At 37.0% G+C, this 20,143-nt stretch overlaps 1 protein-coding gene across 7 annotated transcripts in view; it reads left to right on the top strand.

Moving 5' to 3' along the window:
• CCDC171 (coiled-coil domain containing 171) overlaps positions 1-19,782 on the top strand; it is a 155,534-nt gene extending 135,752 nt beyond the window's left edge. For 4 of the 7 annotated variants that reach the window (XM_059836829.1, XM_059836825.1, XM_059836832.1 and 1 more), the window contains one exon: positions 1,089-1,434. In XM_059836829.1, the coding sequence (XP_059692812.1) occupies positions 1,089-1,117 (29 nt within the window). In that variant the 3' untranslated portion in view covers positions 1,118-1,434. Of the gene's footprint in view, positions 1-1,088; positions 1,435-19,492 lie in introns of those variants that run through there. The other 3 variants (XM_059836830.1, XM_059836827.1, XM_059836826.1) reach the window with 2 other exon arrangements.
• The last annotated feature ends 361 nt before the right edge of the window (positions 19,783-20,143 follow it).

Below are 20,143 nucleotides of genomic sequence, written 5' to 3'. Positions count from 1 at the left end.
GTATTATGTGTCTTTCTTTTTGAAACAGAAAATCTGTAAGAAGAGAGCTGTCACAATGCAAATGACACAAACACAGCAGTAAACATATATTCAAAGGCTGTGGCTGTGGCTTTGGCTTTGGTTGTTTCCAACAGAATTATATTAATTTCTCATCCTACTTCTAACAGCACCATGAGAAATTAATGTAAATATAAACTATATTAATCAGTGCTGAATTTGAGTTTTAACATCTTGAGGTGACAATTGTTGAATGAGAAGTTCGTTTATTTCTGATTACACAATCTTTCTAAGAAATAGAATTACTTCACTGAAATTGCTTTTTTCCTCTTCCAACCAGACTCTTTTGATGTGTTCTGCTATGTTTATGTGTGTCCTGCTGAGCCTGTGCCCAATGTAATTGTACTTCTCTTTTGCCTGTTATGGTTGTTTTTGTTGTTTAAATCAAGATGTCCACTTGTTTACCAATGATTGGGAAGTCTGCCAAACTTGCAGCAAGGTTTGCATTCATTTGCACTGAGAGAGCTTTTAACAAAGATTATGCTAGTCCTGTCTGTGAGGGGCTATGCAGTGGCCTGATACTTTACAGTGAAAACCAGCTCTCCAATGTTTGTGTAAATGCAGTGTTTTTTAAGTAGTTTGTATCTGCATGCAATGTCAATGTAAGGATGATATTATTTGCATCCTTTCTGAGTTGCAGTAATAAGTAGACCTTGAACTGAGAGCTTAGAAGTGCTTTACTGTGCAGTAGTATAGTCATAGGCAGTTTCTTTGTGGTTGCTGCATGGCAGTGTGTCATCATATTTAGTCACATGGCAAGTATTTGAATCCATTGTGCAAGGGGTTTTTGCTGCAAGTGGAGTGTTGCAAGGTGTGGATACAGTGACAATCTCTTTTCCAGGGTGACTGTACACACAGGAGGAACAGTGAACAGAATTCAGTTCATTTTAAAATATTTTCAGAAAGTCTTGTAGCTTCCAGCCCTAAGATTTTATACCTGATGTCAGTACTTGTGTCAGAAGTTAAAGAATGTAAAATAATCTGTATCAGTTTTGGTAAACAAAAGAAGTCACTTTTGTGCTTCTTGTCAGGTGCTTCTCTGAACCTGCGTGTGCAATGATCTGGTGATACTCCTTCCTTTTTCTGTTTTCACCTCAGAATCAAAGGAGAATAAAAAATGAAGAGGAAAATACAGTAATTTCTAAAGATTATGAAGACAAAAAAGCTTTGCGTGTCCTGGAGAATTGGAAATTGGGGGACCCAAAAAGATAACTTTATCTGAAAGGGGGAGAAAGTGAGTTTCAGATGGATGGGAGGGGTGAAGTAAAGAGGTCTATAAATGTACCAGAATTCTCTAAATGTGAAAACAACTGTTGTCTTTTGATGCTTCTCCTAGCTGAGATGAAAGTAAAGTCACTCATTGGTTTAATGTGGCTATATTTTTGTGTCATATCTTTTTCACCACAGTTGTGTTTGTGTCTATCCTCTGTCTAGAAATGTCTAGTGATATCACTTAAAGTATTGAAAATACAGAAATGGTGCCTTTTGTTGAGGTGAGAGAAGCAAGCAGGACGATCTTTTGTATGAATAGTATGTATTTGTTTTTGAGATCCTAGTGATTGACATATCATTTCATACTCCTTCCTACCAGCAGTGCAGGGAGACAGGGCCATGGGGGTTTGGTCAGTTTGTCACCCAGGATCTTCCACTGCTGAGGCAGAGTCCTTCCCCTGCTGCACCATGGGGTCCCTCCAGAGAAAGTTCTCCATGCACTTCTCCAGCATGGCTCCAATCTCACAAGCAGCAGTCCTATCAAAGCTGCTGCAATGTGAGTCCCTCCCACAGGCACACAGTCCTCCCAAAACTGCGGGATGCACCCCCCCGGGTGCAGTCCTCCAAGAACAGGCTGCTCCACCCTGGAAGCCGGGACACCCTCTGTCCAATGGGTCTCCCACTGGATCACAGCCTCCTCCAGACATCCACCCACTGCAGCGTGGGCACCTCCCCCACAGGCTGTGGTGGATCTCTGCATCCCCGTGGATCCCCATAGGCTGTGGTGGATCTCTGCATCCCCATGGATCCCCATAGGCTGTGGTGGATCTCTGCATCCCCATGGATCCCCACAGGCTGTGGTGGATCTCTGCATCCCCATGGATCCCCACAGGCTGTGGTGGATCTCTGCATCCCCATGGATCCCCATAGGCTGTGGTGGATCTCTGCATCCCCATGGATCCCCACAGGCTGTGGTGGATCTCTGCATCCCCATGGATCCCCACAGGCTGTGGTGGATCTCTGCATCCCCGTGGATCCCCATAGGCTGTTATGGATCTCTGCATCCCCATGGATCCCCACGGGCTGTGGGTGGATCTCTGCATCCCTGTGGATCCCCAAGGGCTGCAGGGGCACAGCTGCTTTACCACAGTCTCACCATTGCCTGTGGAGGAATCTCGGCTCTGGGGCCTGGAGCCCCTCCTGCCCCCCCTTCTGCACTGACCTTGGTGTCTCCGTGTTGTTTCCCTCACATGTTCTCATCTTCTCCTTTTCTCTGGCTAGGAAAAAACTGCACCTCACTTTGTTTTGATTTTCTGCTTAAATATGTTATCTCAGAAGTGCTACCAGCCACTCTCATTGGCCCAGTTTTGGCCAGCAGCATGTCCATCTTCAGAGCCATCAGGGATTGGCTCTGCTGGACATGGTGGAAGCTTCAGCAGCTTCCCACAGGAGCTTCTCTCTGTGGCCCCCCCCACTACCAAAAACCAGGCTGTGGTAAACCAACACAGTCTCCTTGGCTTTTTCACTACCTCACATAGTCTTATGCACATTTGAATTTGTTTCAGGAAAGATTTGGAGATACTGGTTTTTAAAATGCCTCACAGAAAGTAATTAGACTTGCTGTTTTTGTTGCTTTCTGAGTTGATGTGTTTTCCTGGAAATAGTCTTGGGCAGAATTCGGTAAATAGGGGCGACAATAATCATAACTTTGTTCAGTATTGTTACTTACCAGTGTTAAGTTGCTGTGGAATGTTCCTGAAGTGATAGTAAGTAAAGAAAAATATGACAGGCCCACAAGGAAAATTTCCCAATTATTGAGATGTTCATAAACATGAAAGAGTGGAAATAACAGAAAAGTGAAAATAGAAAACTTTCATAAGATTTACTAAGTTTAATGTCTCTGTAAGACTGAATCCACCAATAATATCTTCCTAAAATTCTGTTTTTATTGAAATATTTGCATTTCTTTCCTGACTTTAAGTAATTGGGCATCACTTTGTAAGAAATGACTCTCACTTTCAAAGGTTTATTAAACCTTAAAAAAATACAGCAAAGAACTGAATATGGAAAAAGGACAGCATGCTGGGAGTTGGTGACTGGCTGCTATGAACTCGTTCATAAAATGGCTGCTTTGCCTTTTATATCCCTGGGGGTTGCATCAGGCAGTGCTGACCCCTCCTAAAGTCTGTCAGTCAGGTCTTCTTCACCATCCTTTGGTGGAGGCTTTCTTGTAACTTGATTGGAGGTCAGGTGTTGTCATGCTATGTCCCCCTTTCCCCATTCCCAACTGCTCCATGCAAGGGACTCAGGTACATGCCTTCTCTCCACATGTTCTGCACAACCCAGGCTGCCTGGTGGCAGCAATGCAGAGGGGGTGAAAGGGCACTATAGGGAGAACAGAGGACATCTAAGCAATGAACCAGAATAACATAACTATACATCAATAAATCTTCTATAAACATACACACAATATTCATCTCTTAATTGCAGGAGGCAATCATCCCTTTACTCGTCTATAACAACTTGCCAGCCTTACTGCATAGCCAAGGAATGCACATACCCTAATGCAAATGATGACTTGGTCACCTGGTATTGCTTACACAAGTAATAGTTGTAACTAAACAGTATAAATTATATCGTTTAAAATAATACTACTGCTACTAATAACAACAACAACAACAACCTATATATAACTCACATTCTGCAACTTAGGGTAATGTTGTAAAAAGCAGTTACAATATTCCAATAACATGTTTGCTATTTTGTAAAGAATGCTTCCTTTTCTATGCAAAATTTTTTGATACTCAGTATTCTAGGTGCGTGAACTTTAAACTTGTCAGAGTATTATATTTGAAAATTATAGTAATTTGATTAAAATGTTGCCTATAAGGCAAAAGGTTCAGTTAATAGAATCCATATGTAATTAAAGTGCAGAACCAAATGTAATCAGACCCCAGTGACTGGTGCCTTCATATTGATAGTTTTACAGTGGCCTCTGGGGTTGAAAGTTTATGCTACAGTTACCAATGTAGCTGTGCTCCAGAAAAAAAACAAGACAGTGTAGCCGTTGAAGCAGATATGACAACGTCCCAAACTGATAATCATACAACAAAAGTAGTTAATAGTCTGAATTTTGGGGCTTTTTTCCACTTGGCAGATGGAAGAAGCACAAGACTGCTGTATTGTACTAGTCAAAGAGTTGCATTCTGCAGCAGCACTGCTATGTAAACATTCCTAAATGAGGGAAGTATGTCCAATGAGAGCAAGTAACAGTGCATTTTTTTAAATAATATAGTTGCTTAATTTGTGTGAATTCATGTTTGAATCATCTGAAAGTTATAGACACAACACTATGTACCAAGCCACAAAAGAAGTTTAAAAACATTTCCTGAACTTTAGAAAAAAAATAAAATATTTTCTCTGGACAGTTTTAAGAGTTGACATCCTGTGTTAGAGTTCTCTAATCATCACCAGCACAATTTACAATCAGAACACACAGAGAGCCAGTTCAGACCAGCTCATCTGTTGACTTTGGCAGAAGCCCTTAATCTCACTGTGTGTAGCTGCCACTTGAGAGCTGGGGACTCGGCAGAGAGCCGAAGCAGGGTGGGATGCAGGGTTGGTCAAGGCATGAACACATAGGCCTGCTTCATTTCAACAGCCGTACACTGCTTTTTTTTATACTCTTTTCATTTTACAGCCTTTTTTTAAAAAAACTTGAAATTAAATGAGGACCTCTCATGAGCCACTGCGCTCCAGGCATAAGAAATTGTAATGTCTGGCTTCCAGAAACTGTCCCGTCAAAATGTGCTTCTGATTAGGTGGCTTAATTACAGCTGTGAAAACAATGTTGATTTAGGCCTCAAGATTCCAGTGCATGTCAGCCGTTATTAGCTGGCCTTGGACTGAAGCCACCATTTTAAAACTCTGTACCACTAAAGTCACACACTGCCTGACAACTTTTTATTTAGGCAGAAATGTTGCCAGAAGCAACACATTTTATGCAAAGTATTTTTCATTGCACAAATTTCAAATGTGACACAGTTGATGGACATAAAATAGGTAGTTATGGGTGGACCTCACCAAGTCCAAAAGCTAACTTTTGCAAAGAAACCCCTACCCCAACACATCCTCCTCCCCCATTTCAAATAGTTTTTTCTGAAGTTTGACTGACATAATGCTTAATTTTAATTCCTTTAATTCAGTTTTATTCCAAATCCGGCATGTTGGTTTAACCACCCAATTTTATTGCATCTAAATTTTCCTGACAGTTTCATTTGCTGTTGGGAAATAAAATTGCCATTTTTGCAACATGGGAAATAATGGCTAGTTTCAAAACCAATATGTTTGAAACTTCCTTTGCCTGAAGCAGGTTAAGGCACACACTCAATTTACTTTAGGGGAAAAAAGCTCATTAAATAGTTTTTAATATTTTAATATAATTTAAATAACTGCTTTCACAGTGGGAAGGCCTATTAGGCCCATGTATTTACACCTGCAGAGAGGTAAATGTTTGGGTAATTAGGTGGTTTCCAATAATTCAGTTGAAAAACTAAAAGTTGAGGGTTAATACTGTAAACACTGTAGATGGACAGAAAGAGAGATGCATTTAAACATTACATTTCCACTTTTAGCATTTTACTTTCAAGTGCTTAAGGAAGAGGCTTAAGTGGGGTTGGTTTGGGTTTTGGTGAGTTTTTTTTTCTTGTTTTGGTTTGTTTTAGTTTGTTTTTTTTCCTTTATTTGGTCTGTTCTTCAGCTCTCCTTAATGACATGAATTGGCTAAGGAATGTGAGAGAATGTGTGTGGGTGTTAACTCTCAGCAGAGGTCGGTACTTTGGAAAAGTGAGATCTACATTCTCACTTCACTGTTGCTATGAAATTACAAATGTCCATGCTGTGTGGTTTAATGGAAACCATGAAGTTCCTAAATGACCGCAGGTTTGTTCCGCTCTTAAGCACAAAACAAATCTTTCAAGTCATTGGCGAAGTCACAAAAAAGGAGGGTCATGTTTTCAGGAAGGTAATCTCCTTTCCTTTTTTTTCCTTCATGGTTTGCTTTTCTATGGCATTAGAAATGTGTTCCTAGTGAGGTACTGGAACTACCAGCTCACAAACAAGAATCCTCAGTTCCCAGGACTAAAAACAAGACACTTGGAAGCTAAAGCTGTATTCATCTCTTACCTAAATACAGGCCAGTGCAACAATAGTACCTTCAGGAATGACTAATTGGAATTTTTCGAGAAACTAATGATTTGGATAAGGAAGCAAGTCTAAAGTGTAGGTTCAATTTTGTCCTGTAAAAAATCATCATGCATTCATTTTCTGCCTGCAGCAGATTAGTGGAGAGCAAGACAGTGTATGCCTACACTTTATTTTGTTCAGTTTTCAGAGGAATACTGGAATGAGCTAGTCTTCTATTTTCTTTGCAAATACTAGGTGGGGTTTCCTGAAACAGAATATTTCAGAAATGCCCCAGCTGCTGTGGAGAGCAACTGTAAGTCAGGAGACAACCATGTGATGGCTTTTTTCTTTTTAGATACCTTTGCACTACTCTTTTGAAATGTGTTTCATTGGTAACATGCAAAGAGTTTTATTCATCAGCCACATACATTTGCTTCCTGTTGGCTACACACTGCTGTTTCTTTTGCCTTCTTCCCACATCTATCAAAGGAGCATTTCCAGGGCATCAAATTAAAAGGAAAATTCATATATTATTACATATATTGTTAATGCTGCAGTAGAAATGAAAGTATTGGGAGTGCTAGACAGGCTGTTATTCTGAGAACTGGATATTGTAGACCAGGACATTTAACCCTGGGAAAAAGTTTTTACAAAAGAACAGAGCCAACGACACCATTTTACTGTCTTTATAGAAGAAAAGGAATATTCTCTACAAAGGCAGACAAATTCACTTCTTTCCAGACTCAAGGACTTTTACTCAGGCCAGAAGGTGCTTCCTCCTCCCTTTTGAAGAAGTTATTTCAAGAAAGAGAGCCGGGAAGCTTCTATTATTCCCTGCTAAACTGTGGGTTAAACATAAAGGGAATGTCTGTTTGTTCTGAGACTCTGAATTTGCTGAGAAATTTTTGGAGGGGATTAAAGCATAGCTGTGCCTGAATGAGTCTAGCATAGATGCTTAAATGGTGAGTGAATCCATGCAATCCAGTCTGTCATCTTTCTGATATTTTCTTGACATTTTAAATTTAAATCCTACAACTTATACTGTTTTGAATAATTATTTTCTTGTTTTCACACCTGTTTGGTTTTATGTTCCAAGCTAAGTATTTAAAGCACTGTTTATAAGGAGAAAATTCAGTGCTGATCTTCAGATATTAACTTTGATAAAGAGTGCAAGATGTGTAGATGCACACTGTGGGTTCACTTGATCAGGATGATAGATAATAGAAGGACAATTTTTGTTACTTTTTTGCTGTTCCTATTTACTTTATACTACTAGCTCACTGTCTAGATCACAGGGGAGAAAAAGATTAGAGTATGACTTAGGGCAGTGTTGCCAGGAACCTGTCTCTTTCTCAGCTAGCCTCAGAAATGCATGTATGTGCAGCATGCACCTGTAGCATAGCGTGGCTATTATTACATGCACCTATTAAGAAAAATATTAATTAAATTTAAAAACATACATATGTACACACACACACACAGACATACATACGCTCTTTAAGTTTTGTAAAGGAAAATCTCACGTTAAGAGGTTCATGTTTCCCTCTGGATGGCAGTGAGGCAGACATAGTACCACCACCAGATCATTTGGTGCCAGCTAGCAGTCAGCCTTCCCTCCACAGGACACCACTGTCTCTGATGCTCTGTCTCCTCTTAGTTTCTGCTTCTGGTGCAGTCTGTACTGGCTGTAAGATCATGGGAGCACAAGGAGCACAAGTATGTCTCTATTGTCCCTCAGCAGATTTTACTATCAGAACTAACCTCAGTAGTCCACACAGGGGAGAGTGGATCCTCTTTAGGCCAAAGAGAGATAGTGAGTGGGGTAAAGAAGGGTAGATGCAAACCACAGCAGTCAACTTTATTTTACACCTTTCTAGAATTTATGAAATTGTTTTCCTGTTGGCTTGTTAATGCTCTTTCCCCCTGCCTTCTCCTATAATTGTGCATGTTTCCATCCTTTCCAACTGTGAAAAAAACCTTTGCATTCCTTTCTGTGACATGTTTGCAGCAGAGTAACGTATTTCTTGAAAAAAATAAATATATTTGCCTGCTTCCATTTGCTTGCATTTTGTACTTTAAGCATAAAAGTTAATGTGACAAATGAAGAAAAACCAAACCTTTGAAATATATTAGAGAGTACAGCTTGCAAATACACAGGAAATTCAATTAGTGCACAAAGCACAATATTGTTTTTAACACATAATTTTATTCTTTTATTGTTGGCATGATTTAAGGGAATACAGACAGCAAGTTACATCTTCATCTTTCTTTTTGTTGAGTCGTACATATTTATGACACACTGTTTAATATTTACCCATCAGATGTTTATTTATTTATTTATTTATTTATTTATTGTTGTTTCTAAGTTATGCATAAAAATTTTTAATTGAATTCTGTGAAACCCACATTATGTGGAGAAGGCACAGTTTTTATAGTTAATCATCGTGAGGACCTGTTTTCTCCAGAGACTGAACTCTGTGGAGAAGTTTGACCTGTTCAATAAACTAATCATTGAACAAATTTTTTAAATGGGAAATGGGCACTCCACAGGGTAAAGAGCTTTACTGTCAGCTAAAAGGTTGTTATTATGATTTATTATGATACTGATCTTGATTATTCAAATAACATTTGTTTTCTTCAGTTTATTTAACAGTCCAGTTGAAGAAATTGATTGAGAAAGAAATGTACTTCTTAAACTGTAATTTCACTTCCCTGTTTTACAAGAATTTGGGGAGTTTCTTGACTTGTTTTAGAAATGCAGCCATTTGGAAAGATAGGAGCCTCTTTTGCTGAAGCAATCAATTCACCCTTTTTTTTTTTTTTTTCTTCCTTGTGGTGGAAGGGAGGGTATCTTTAAAATGAACAGTGAATAATAAAATTTACTAAAAATATGGTCACAAATAGTATGTTTAATCGCCAGCAGAGTTTCCCTGATATATGTGATATTAGGAATGCAGTGACGTTACGAAGATGCAATGATTCCATTTCATGCTTTTCAGATGGTGTAACTTCTTGAATTCCTAAAAGAATTCCTAAAAAAATTCCTATTTTCAGATAAGCCTATAGAAATCTTAAAACCACACTGATTAAAGACACCACGCCTTTGGATCTGGGTCTCAACTGAAGTTTGCCATAAACTCATAGATGACTCAGTAAATGTTTCCACAAAGCTGACATTGCAATACTTACCTGTCTTAAATTTGTATATTCAGCAGTACTTTGAAAGACTTTTATCCTATCTAGGTAATGAAGATGATTTGGCACACAGAGTTTCTGAAGGCCAGAACCACAATAACGAAATAATTCACTAATTTTTAAGATTTTGTTATTACTGAGGGTCTCCTTTGATCACAGAAGGGTCTCCTTTGATCACATCATCTTGTATGGTGCTTATATGCTTATGGTCAGGGGCCTGTTAGTCTTTCAAAGCCTGTGTGACATCGAGTTTCTTTTCACAAGGTCTATTAAATCCATTGCATTCTTTTGGGAGTCTGAGCATTAAACATTGTAACTTAACCAGGGCTTTGTGAAGTTTCCTGACACATCAAGTCATATAGTTTAGTTTTAATTTGTATATGTCAAAACATCCTGTTGCTTTAAGTATTTTGATTTTAATTTAATAACTTACTGAAGTTTTCTGTGCTTTAAATACGAGATGTTTTAGAAGACTGTAATCTCAATGGGAGCTCTGAGTAAAGGAATTGGAGGTATAGTTCTGGAATGTGCAAGGCACACACAAATTACTGAAACATCCTGGTTTTGGGGGTTTTGTTGGGTTGTTTTAGAAAACCTAATTTTTTTAACTTGTATTACACCTTTCTGGTTTTACAAATCAAAAGGGTGAAAATCACTTTCCGAAATCTTCCTCTATGTTCTTCCTGACTGATGAAAGTTTGGAGTGTTGTATGTGTTGGTGGTTTCTGAGTTTTGGGCTGTTTTTATTTGTTTGTTTGTAGCATGTGGTGGTAGTGTCTGTTTTTTTTTTGTTGTTGTTTGGGGGTTTTTTGTTGCTTTTAACTTTGCTTTCAGAGCACACATTTGGCTTAAATACATAGGAAAGCATGAAATTCCATTAGCATTTTTTAATGTTTATTCATCTAAAATATGATTGGTATGCAGGAAATATTAGTTCAGTTTGCCTAGTGGACTCACTTGAACTGCATATTGAGCCTCACAGAAAGAGACGATCTAGTACCTGAGCTAAGAACAATTCTTGGAGGCTTTGCTCAGGAATCTAGTTAAGTATAAGAAGTACTGTTCAAGTAATTATTAGATTTTTAAAATTTATTTTCAGTCTGAAATATAATTGTATATATATATTTGGCCAAAAACAACAGAGACAATAAACCTAGCTCACCCACACTCAAGTTGTTTATAACTGATAAGCTTGAGTCCTTGCCCAGGTAATGTAATTTGGATCTTGAATGTACAGAAGACCTACATATTAGCCATCAACTGAAACAGAGCCTAAAATATTTTTCCTAGCCTGTTCAGATATCAACTGATACTTCATAAGCAATATTGTTGAAAAGCTTACTGTTTTTCCTGATCGTTACTGTTATAAAACTGAAACTGCCCTTTAGAACGCTGTTGAAGATACACTGCTTCAGATATTGCATGTAATCTGTGGGAGAAGGAATAATTCCCTTTTGAAGTTACTTCAGCTAAATTTTACTGGGGATCAATGAACATTAAAGTACTTGCCTTGAATAAGCCAACAGAACTTAGAAAACTATACTAAGCCTGCAGGTAGCCAAATGTACCTCTTTCTGGTGAATCTGTCTGTAATCTAATTTATGGTGGAGTGGGATGGAGCCCTTATCAGGATTTTGGCTAGGAGGTAGAAACCTCCATATCTGCAGTGGGCTATCCAGAAAATTTACATGCATGGGCCAGTGCTAAAAGGATGGAACCCTTTGTTCTTCTAATACCTTGATGATTTTAATAATAAACCTCCATTTTGAGAAAATTAAATTGGCAGTAACACTAGTTCACTTAAAAACACGTGGTATAAGTCCGTCATTCTTTGCTCCATCACTAGAGGATCTTTTTAAAGAGACTACCCAGTTTAATACAGTTATTTAGATTAACTGAGATTCAGATTAGCATGTAGGCTAATGCAACTGTGGAGGTGTTCTGACTCAAAATGCAAGTGTTTGTATTTTATATATGAGATTCCAATCAGTCTGCTTTTCAAATAGGTGCAGATGGGTTACATAAACCATGCCTGTATCCAGTTTATGGTCCTAGTTCCATTGTCTCCAAAGAGTGAACTTTGATCTACTCTTCGGTAGCAGATAGTAAAGGCTGGCAAGTCTTGACATCAGCATTTCTCTTGTCATTTCAGGATTACAAACAACAGCAGAGTATAATCTCAATACCTAGTGAATGAAAATAATATTTGTTCACTTACAAGATCTGCAGTAATATTATTCACTATGAGGCCATGCATGTCCCTGACACTTCATTTTAATTCTGAGTAATGCCATTTTCCTACATGGAATCTGATTGAGGTATTCACTATATTTTCTTCATTACTGCAAAACTATCCACTTCTGCGTTAGCAGCCTCTTCCAGAGGTATGTGAGTTCTAATTCTTTATGTTTTGCTGCTTTTCACCACCTTTCCTAAAGACAGGTTGGTTCTATGTTCTTCCCATAAATTCCTGTCATAAGAGGAGTCTGCTTTTCATCTTAATCAATATATTTCCTTTCTTTTTTTCCTTACTTCATGCTTAGGACATATCTTGAGCTTCTACTTTCTACAGTCTTGATGTCTGCTTCTCTTTGTGGAAATAAAAATTCTTGAGTGGAAAAAATGCCCTTCCAAAGATTTTTAAAGAGAACTGCAAGGGGACTTTCCCTGTAGATAGGAAAGAAAACAGAATGTATAACCTACATGAGCTTGCTGTAGTTTAGCAAACCAGAATCTTAAAGGGCTATATGGATAATCTTTGAGCCCTGTCTTGCTGGGATTTAGGTAGTTGAAACCCATAAGGGCAGTAGAAGTTATTTCTTATAGTGGTTTTCATAATTTCACTGTCCAGACACCAGTGGCCAATCCAGACTCTTCCACCCTCTTCAGCACAGAGCACTTGAGCATCATCAATACTTATTACATACATATTGACCTTTTAAGGGACTTTTCTGACCTACTCTATATATTTATATGGAAATATACTTGAGAGAACTGGTGAGCAAATCAAAGTATTCTCAAAGTATCTGTCAGCAAAGTAATGGTGAATTGAGAGTTTGGTGTTATTTTTCTACAAGCTATCAAGTGAAACCTAAAATGTTGATTTCCATATTTTTAATAGATAATTTGTTTTATTAGCTATATAGATCCATATTTCTAAAAATACTCCTAAAAATATTGTGTATTAGGCAGAAATGCATAGGAAAAATTAATCTTCTGCATACCTAAAGATTTTTTAATGCAAGAAAGCTGGGTCATAAAGACACTTTCATTGTTTGCAGCCTTCCTTGTCTATGTTGTTAAGTGCTACTATTGTAAATAAATTACTTTTTCATCTTTTTCCCTTTGAAACAAAATTGCTGTTACAGAATATTTTTGTTAAGTATAAAGTGATTGAAGTATTTTACTGGATCAGAGTAGTTTCCTTTTTTGCCAAAATTGCTGTGATTATTAGCTCTAGGATAGTTTTTGGTGAGAGATTAAAAATGCACTGCTGGCGAAGGTCCACTATACTTGTTCCATTTAGTAGCAGAATGCCTAAATTGTAGTTGTGCCGGTTCGTCGCAAACAGACAAAAAAGAAGGTAGCATTTTGCTGTGCGTGAGCAGTTAGAGGGCAAGCAGACACCATGCACCTTGACCACCTATTATGAAGCTTTTTGCTGCAATGTCAAGTGAAAGCGAGTTAATTGGGTGAAGCTGTAGAGCATGTTAGGGGCATGGTAAAGGGTTGCTGTCTGACAGCTGAATGTCAGCAGAAGCTAGTGAAGTGTGGCTGAGAGACAGAGACCTGTCACAAAGTTCATGTGGACTGTAGCACAGTTAGGGAGATGAAATGTGGTTCTGTCTCACTTTCTCCCTCATTGCATTCAAGTACCTTAAGATTTCACACTGTATGTGTCAACCCTTGTTCTCTAAGCTGTTTTCTCCTAACACTTCTGCATTCAAATGATTGGACAGAAGATGCTAATGTTTGGCAAAATGAATGTAAATATACTTCTTTCCTTTTTCTGCTAGAGCAGCAGTATACGTGCAACTCAGATGAAACTTTGAAGGCTTACGTCAGACAGTCACACTAGATAGGAACTGGGATGATGGCTGAATACATATCTCATGAGAATATGAAGTTTGACACTTTAACTAGTGGAATAGGCACTGTTTTCCCAGAAGAAAAGGCTAAGTAGGGGGGGACTACTTTGTGAGCTGGTGGTGCCTTACCATGGCATTGTGAGTCTTTTAGTCTCTGATTGTAGTCCCCTCCTCCCCTTCTTGCTAGAAAGAAATGGAGTGCTAAGAGGGAACCATGAATGACACAGTGATGTAAGGCAACAAGAAGCTGAGGGAAAAGTCACATAGTAGGAAAGCCTTCCTTGAAAGCAAGAGAGGCATCAGTTAAAAGCAGGGATGGTCTTATACACTGCTGTGAAGCATAGAGTACCTTTCAGTGTTGTTTGCAGCATGCCGCACAAAGTAAGGAAATAGTAATTTGGTTTGGCCACCCAGATTCAAAACAAATAAATAAATAAGCAGAAGTTGCTCCCACTCATGAGAAAGTGGAAAAACAGTGGTAGGTATCATGGGCAAAACGTATTAAGAACTTAAGTTCTGAAGTAGTAAAAGCTCTTAAAGTACTAAGTACTCAAGAATTTGGAAACTTGGATTGAAATCAAAACGGACCAATCATTTCACCTTGAAAAAAAGAGCACGGCTTTGGTTTGTCTGATATTTTGGTATTAACAGCACGTGCAGAGAATTTGACTTAAAATTGGGAAATTTCCCGGTTCCCAATGAAGCATCTGGAACAAAGGCTTACAGTATAGGCTGTGTGTGGAATTTGGCCAAAACTTTTAGAAAACATCAAAATTAGCAATGCAGAACCAAGTTATTTGTCTTTAAGCCAACAAATCATTGAAGATAAAGTGTTCAGCTGGCATGATAATACATCCAATCCTGTGTGTTCTTCAAACATACCAGGTTTAAATATGTTTGAATGAAACAGGATTTTCTTTTAAAAAAACAATACAATATATAATGAAATCTTTCTCTTAATTGCTTTTAATTAAGCCTCCGGAGTGAGATTTCACTGAATGAATTAAATGCAAGAGCATTAGGAAAGTAAGAAAAAATTGTAAATTCCCTATATTACAGACTCATACTTGTTTAAAAACTCCTGTAAGTGAAAGAGGGAATTCTTGATGATGAAAAGAGCCATTAGTATTGTTGGCTAACAGCATCCAAAGTGTGTTGTGTGTCTACCTTTCTGACTTAGTATGGAGTGAGCTGGCAGCCTGCTGAATTATTCTCTGATAGCAAATTGTCTGCACAATCTAGGCAAGAGTGCTGACAATTAAAATTTATACTGAATGTTACAATTTTCTTACATAGTGTCAGATCACCAATTTAGCCCTACTGCCTCAGCATACAGAATTACAAGATCACTGACACAGGAAGCAAACTTTCCAGTTTCCATCATACAATTCCTGCTTTGCAAAAATTTGTAACTAACACTGTATTACACTAATGTCCATCCACAAGTAAAACTTTCCATTTTAAATACCCATTTGTAGCATTTGATTATTTCAAATAAGTAAGAAAGTAAGAAATGGCTCTTGGAGCTACTTTTAACAATAGGAAAAAAACAAAAAAGGCTCAGCCTAGAAGTCTGTTGGCATTATCTGGCAAAAGGCAACTCAGTTTTGAAAACAGCAGTCTGAGTAGGAGGTTTTGAATGATATGAAAATGTACATCTTTCTCTATAGGGAAATAGGGTTTCCACATAAGAGCTGCAAAATGGTTATTGAAGACAGTGGTTCTTTTTTTAACACTTACTGGAATTGATATTGCACCAGTGAAATTACGCAAGTTGCAAGAATAGCATAGATGGCAGAAGCTGAAAAGAGTATTATTGGCCATTTGATTTGCTATCTACCTGTATTACTGTGTATTTGTATGTTGTGGAGTTGAGCTGAGAGGAATGAGTATCAGAAATCAATTGTGGAGAAATATATTGACCACCATTTCCCCCACCATTCTCGGCATCTGTGTTTAACTTAAAATTCTTCCTACCCTTGAGAAACTGTGCTGCTGCCTTTGCAGAGATTTTAGGAGTTGCTAGAATTCTGAAGAAACTAAAGTGGGTCCTCCCTCTGCGTTTCTGTTTACTGACAGGCATCCTCACACACCTATGTGTCCTGTATTCTGGTGAATTACAGATGACTTTTTGGCCTTGTAATTCAACAGTTTTGTTTCATTTACATTAAAATATAACACTGAACAAGTTATTACACCTACACCATCACAGAGGCAGGGAACTGTCATAACTTGTATTCAGTATTAATCTTCATGCCCTTTTGTCTCTTATTTGGTCTCTTCTGATTCTGAGCAGTTTCAAGGCTTTTTTACCTCATTTGGAGCGAGTTGTTGTTGCATGCATAAACCAGAAGCCTTAATGCACAAAAATCTTATCACTATTTATTATTCTGATTTTCTAACAATTTATTTTTTAATAAGGTAGCATGCTACATGTCAGAAGAAAGCAGTAGAGAAGTTTGGGCTACTGTTTTTTCAAACTGAGTATTTGAAAGCAGTTTGAAGTGACAAAAATTAGTGGTGGGAAACCTGAGAAGTAAAAGAAGTTTTTGTAATAACATATGTAGCTGAGGGAAATTGAAAAGCTGTGAAAATTGTCCAGTAAAATTACCTTTGTGTAGAATTTGAAGGCTGAAACTGTTCTGATTAATTTTGCAGCGTCAGCTGTAGATTTTCTCCTACAATTGAAGATAAACAGTATACTTGTAACAATTTATTTCCTTATGTAATTATCTGCACCATTGTCATAACACATGCATAGTCTTCTAATTTCAAGTGTCCAACTGTGGATGTTATTCCACAAATATGGATATACAAAAGCAAAATGGGCATCTTTGATCCCAACATGATGCTTTTGGATAGGCTGACATTGCAATAAAAACATAATATAAGGATATAATAAATGATGGTATCAAAATATTCCATCACAGTATCATCATAATAAAGCAACCTACTATAAATGAGTTTTAACTGTGGTAAAATAGCTCATATGTCATGTGACAACCTTAAATCTAGATCTTGAATTTGGCTGCAGGTTAGGTGCATAGAGAAAAACTGTTTTGGAAATCATTTCCAGCACCAATAAAAAAATTGTTTGGGTTAACTAAACCTTAGAAAGCAATTATTCCACAATATAGAGTAACTTTTCAGATTTTGTCTTCAAGAAAACATGTTTTTAAAGTTAGGTGATCAAACTTTGAAAAATGTGCACAGGACATGACCAATTACTATATTACATAAATGTTTTGAAAGCATGTTTTTGCAAGACATATGTGTCCCAGATATCTATTTACCTGCTGAAGTGCAGCAGTTCAAATGGAGTCATGTATGGCTTACAGGGTAAATAAAGCTGCCAAACAGACACCTTATTTCAGATAAATAATTCCTCTTTGAAAAATTACCTAAATGCATATTTATATGATGGATTATCGCCACAGCTCTGGCATAGTAATTTGAGTTTGTAAATTTAAAACACTTTTTAGAAAGGTGTTTAAATATAGTAATGATGAAAGAGGTCTGTTGAGGAAATTATAACTGCCTTTAAAATTCCTCTGTAAATGTATGTGTTCAGAAAATGAATATTATAACAGATCTTAGTATTTTTTCTTCTAACCTGTAGAATATAATTTTTTATTAATCATGAGGGTGTATAAAGATATTGGATCAAAACAGTTATTAGGACTAAGAGCCAAAAATTGTTTTTTACATCAATCACATTGCTATTAAATCTGATTTCTCTTCTGTTCAATGACTAGAATTCTGTTGTTTGTAAGAAGTACAGCACAGGGTCTAGATAACTAAACCAGAGCTTTTTTTTTCCCCCAGCAGTGAAGCTTTTACTGTAACATAATCTATTGACTTGCTGCCAATTATTAAGTTCCATAATTTTTTTTTTTTTTTTGCAACTCTCAAAGGAAATCTGATTTCCTATCTCTTTACTGGGATTTTGATGCCATATTTAAAAAAAAAAAAGCCTCACTACAGCTTGGAAAAGAGTAATACATGAGTGTAATAATAGCGCAAGATTTTTCATTCATTGTGATATGCTGATTAATTGAGGTGTTGAAAGCAGTGCAAACCAATATGTTTAAATTTGTCCTCAATATTTGTTATCCAGAGTGAAACCCATTCGTAGTTTGAAGCTTATTGATTTAATTTTTTTTACACATGGAAGATTTTTTAGAACATCACAAGTTGTTTGTATATTTCAATGCCGTTGTAATGGCTTTAATGAATGATTCTTATTTTAGAGAGAATTTTGTGTGTGGTCAGTTGATTATAGTGTACAAAGAAGAGGCTGTTAATTGGTGTATTAGCCTTCACTGAGATCTCATTTCAGGTTGGCTGGTACGCTGAGATCTCGTTTGTGCATTGGCTTTTTAGGGGTCTAATTTGGTAGAGAGTTGAGCCCTAAAGGACTGGAAAACCAGAGTGTTACAGATCTTATTTCCTTATCCTGGTGGTTATCTCATTCTCATCAGATCTAAAATTTAGGAAAGGGCACTACCTCATTTTAACTATGTACTTGAAACAGTCATCTAAATTTGCTGCTGTATGTGTTCTTAATGAAGGTCTAACATAGCCTAGTATTTACAGTGGCTGCAGTATAGCTTGTGGTGAATCAGGAAATCAAAAGAGTTCATATCAAAGAGACCTGTTGAAGTAGGTGTTAGGGGCAACAATTGATTTTTCTTTAGCAGTGGTAACAGAGGAAAGGGGAATCTTTCACGAATGCGTCTTTATACATATGTTGAGACTGGATTTGTTGAAATATGAATATACACACCTCCTTCAGCCTCTCTCCAGATATATATGAGTTTGTGTGTCTGTAAATATGGGTTTGTGCCTCAATGTGTGTGTGTTTATATATGCATTTATACTCTTCCTTAAATGCTGAAAAGAGAGTGTTCTAAACCTCAAAGATACTGAAATGGCCATTCAGTGTGTTTTTTTATTCCATAATTATGCTTTGCATGCGATGCTTTCACATATTATAAGACCTGATTAAATTTTTGTTATTTTCACACAATGTAGTGCATTGGTAAAGGGCAGAAGAGCTACATGGCATTGAGTTCTCTTTTCTTTGTTTAGGGGAATACAGAATGTCTTTCTTTACCATTTTTAATAGAATTGTTAGTATTGATATACTGATATTATCCATAATCTGTCAAAGTACAATGCCTGATGTTTTGGTTCTGGAAGTTCTTTAATGTTGAATTATCTGTTTGACTGAATGTTAAGACTTATTGAAATATGAATCATGTTCCCATCAATGTACATTCAGTGTGTATTTTCTGGCCTCTTTCTTGCAGGCTGACATTGGAAGAATATTAAGTGTTTGATTTCAATTGATGATAAAATATATTTAAAAAAAACCAAATACATTTCATAATCAGCTTGGCATGTGTTTCCTACTAACAGTGACGGGTAGACTGGAAAACATTTGTTTATTTGATTAAAAAGAACTCTGGTAATTGTAATGAAGAGGGGGTAAAAGTTCTCTATAAGTATTTGTAGCACTTCAAATACAGTGGCTTATTTTTTTCTAACACTTACTTGGGCAGAATGCCTGAGAAAATATGCTTTGTTTCTTTCTATTAAATATGACTATTGGCTCTCAGGTACCAAAGTAAGTGTTTAAAACAAGAAGTGAACACTTGCAAATACTTCATATACATACCTTTGTGAAAGGAATTTAACAGTAAATGTCTATTCTCTTTTTGCTTTGTTTTTTTATACTTTATTTATCATTCCAGGAAACAAGAGGTAGTTCAAACATCAGCGTGCCTCCAAGCTAGAAATCCAGCCTGACCAGAGTTCTGTCCTAGACTTGCAAGCTGAACCTGACACATCCTACAGTGTTATGCAAAATAGAGACAGTTCTCTGTCTTCAATCTGTTTCTTCAGCCTGGATGTCACATCCAATCCCAGAAGAACAATGGAAAATGGATTTTCAGATTCTTAGTATCAATAATCTTCTAGAAGGGAAAAATTATATTAATGTAAAATGATGCAATTAAAGTGTAATTTTTTTGCTATCTTTGAATTGTAGCTCAGCGTTTGTATTTTTTGACATTAATTTTATGGTTTTATGAAAATGTGCATTTGTATGTTCACATTTCTGCACCTGTCAGTTTTGCATACTGAAGCAGTTATTTCTTTAAACTTTTATTTATTACAGTTGTTCATTTTTTATGTAGTATATTTTTAAATGTTAAAGAATGACACATTTTGGGTAATTTTCCTCAGTCTTAAAAAAAAAATCAATAAGCCATTTTAGTCTCTATCTATCAAAGTTGTTTCATACTTGTCTATTTTAAAGCAGGACTGCAATACTTTAATAGGATTGAGAGAGCTATTTGAAATGTATGCCAATGATTCCTGTCATTTCATGGCAGCCCTGCCAT

The sequence above is a fragment of the Haemorhous mexicanus genome, chromosome Z (genome assembly GCF_027477595.1).
Source record: "Haemorhous mexicanus isolate bHaeMex1 chromosome Z, bHaeMex1.pri, whole genome shotgun sequence".
NCBI lineage: Eukaryota > Metazoa > Chordata > Aves > Passeriformes > Fringillidae > Haemorhous > Haemorhous mexicanus.
The sequence above is the reverse complement of the archived record's forward strand: the minus strand, read 5'-3'. Positions and strand labels throughout refer to the sequence as shown.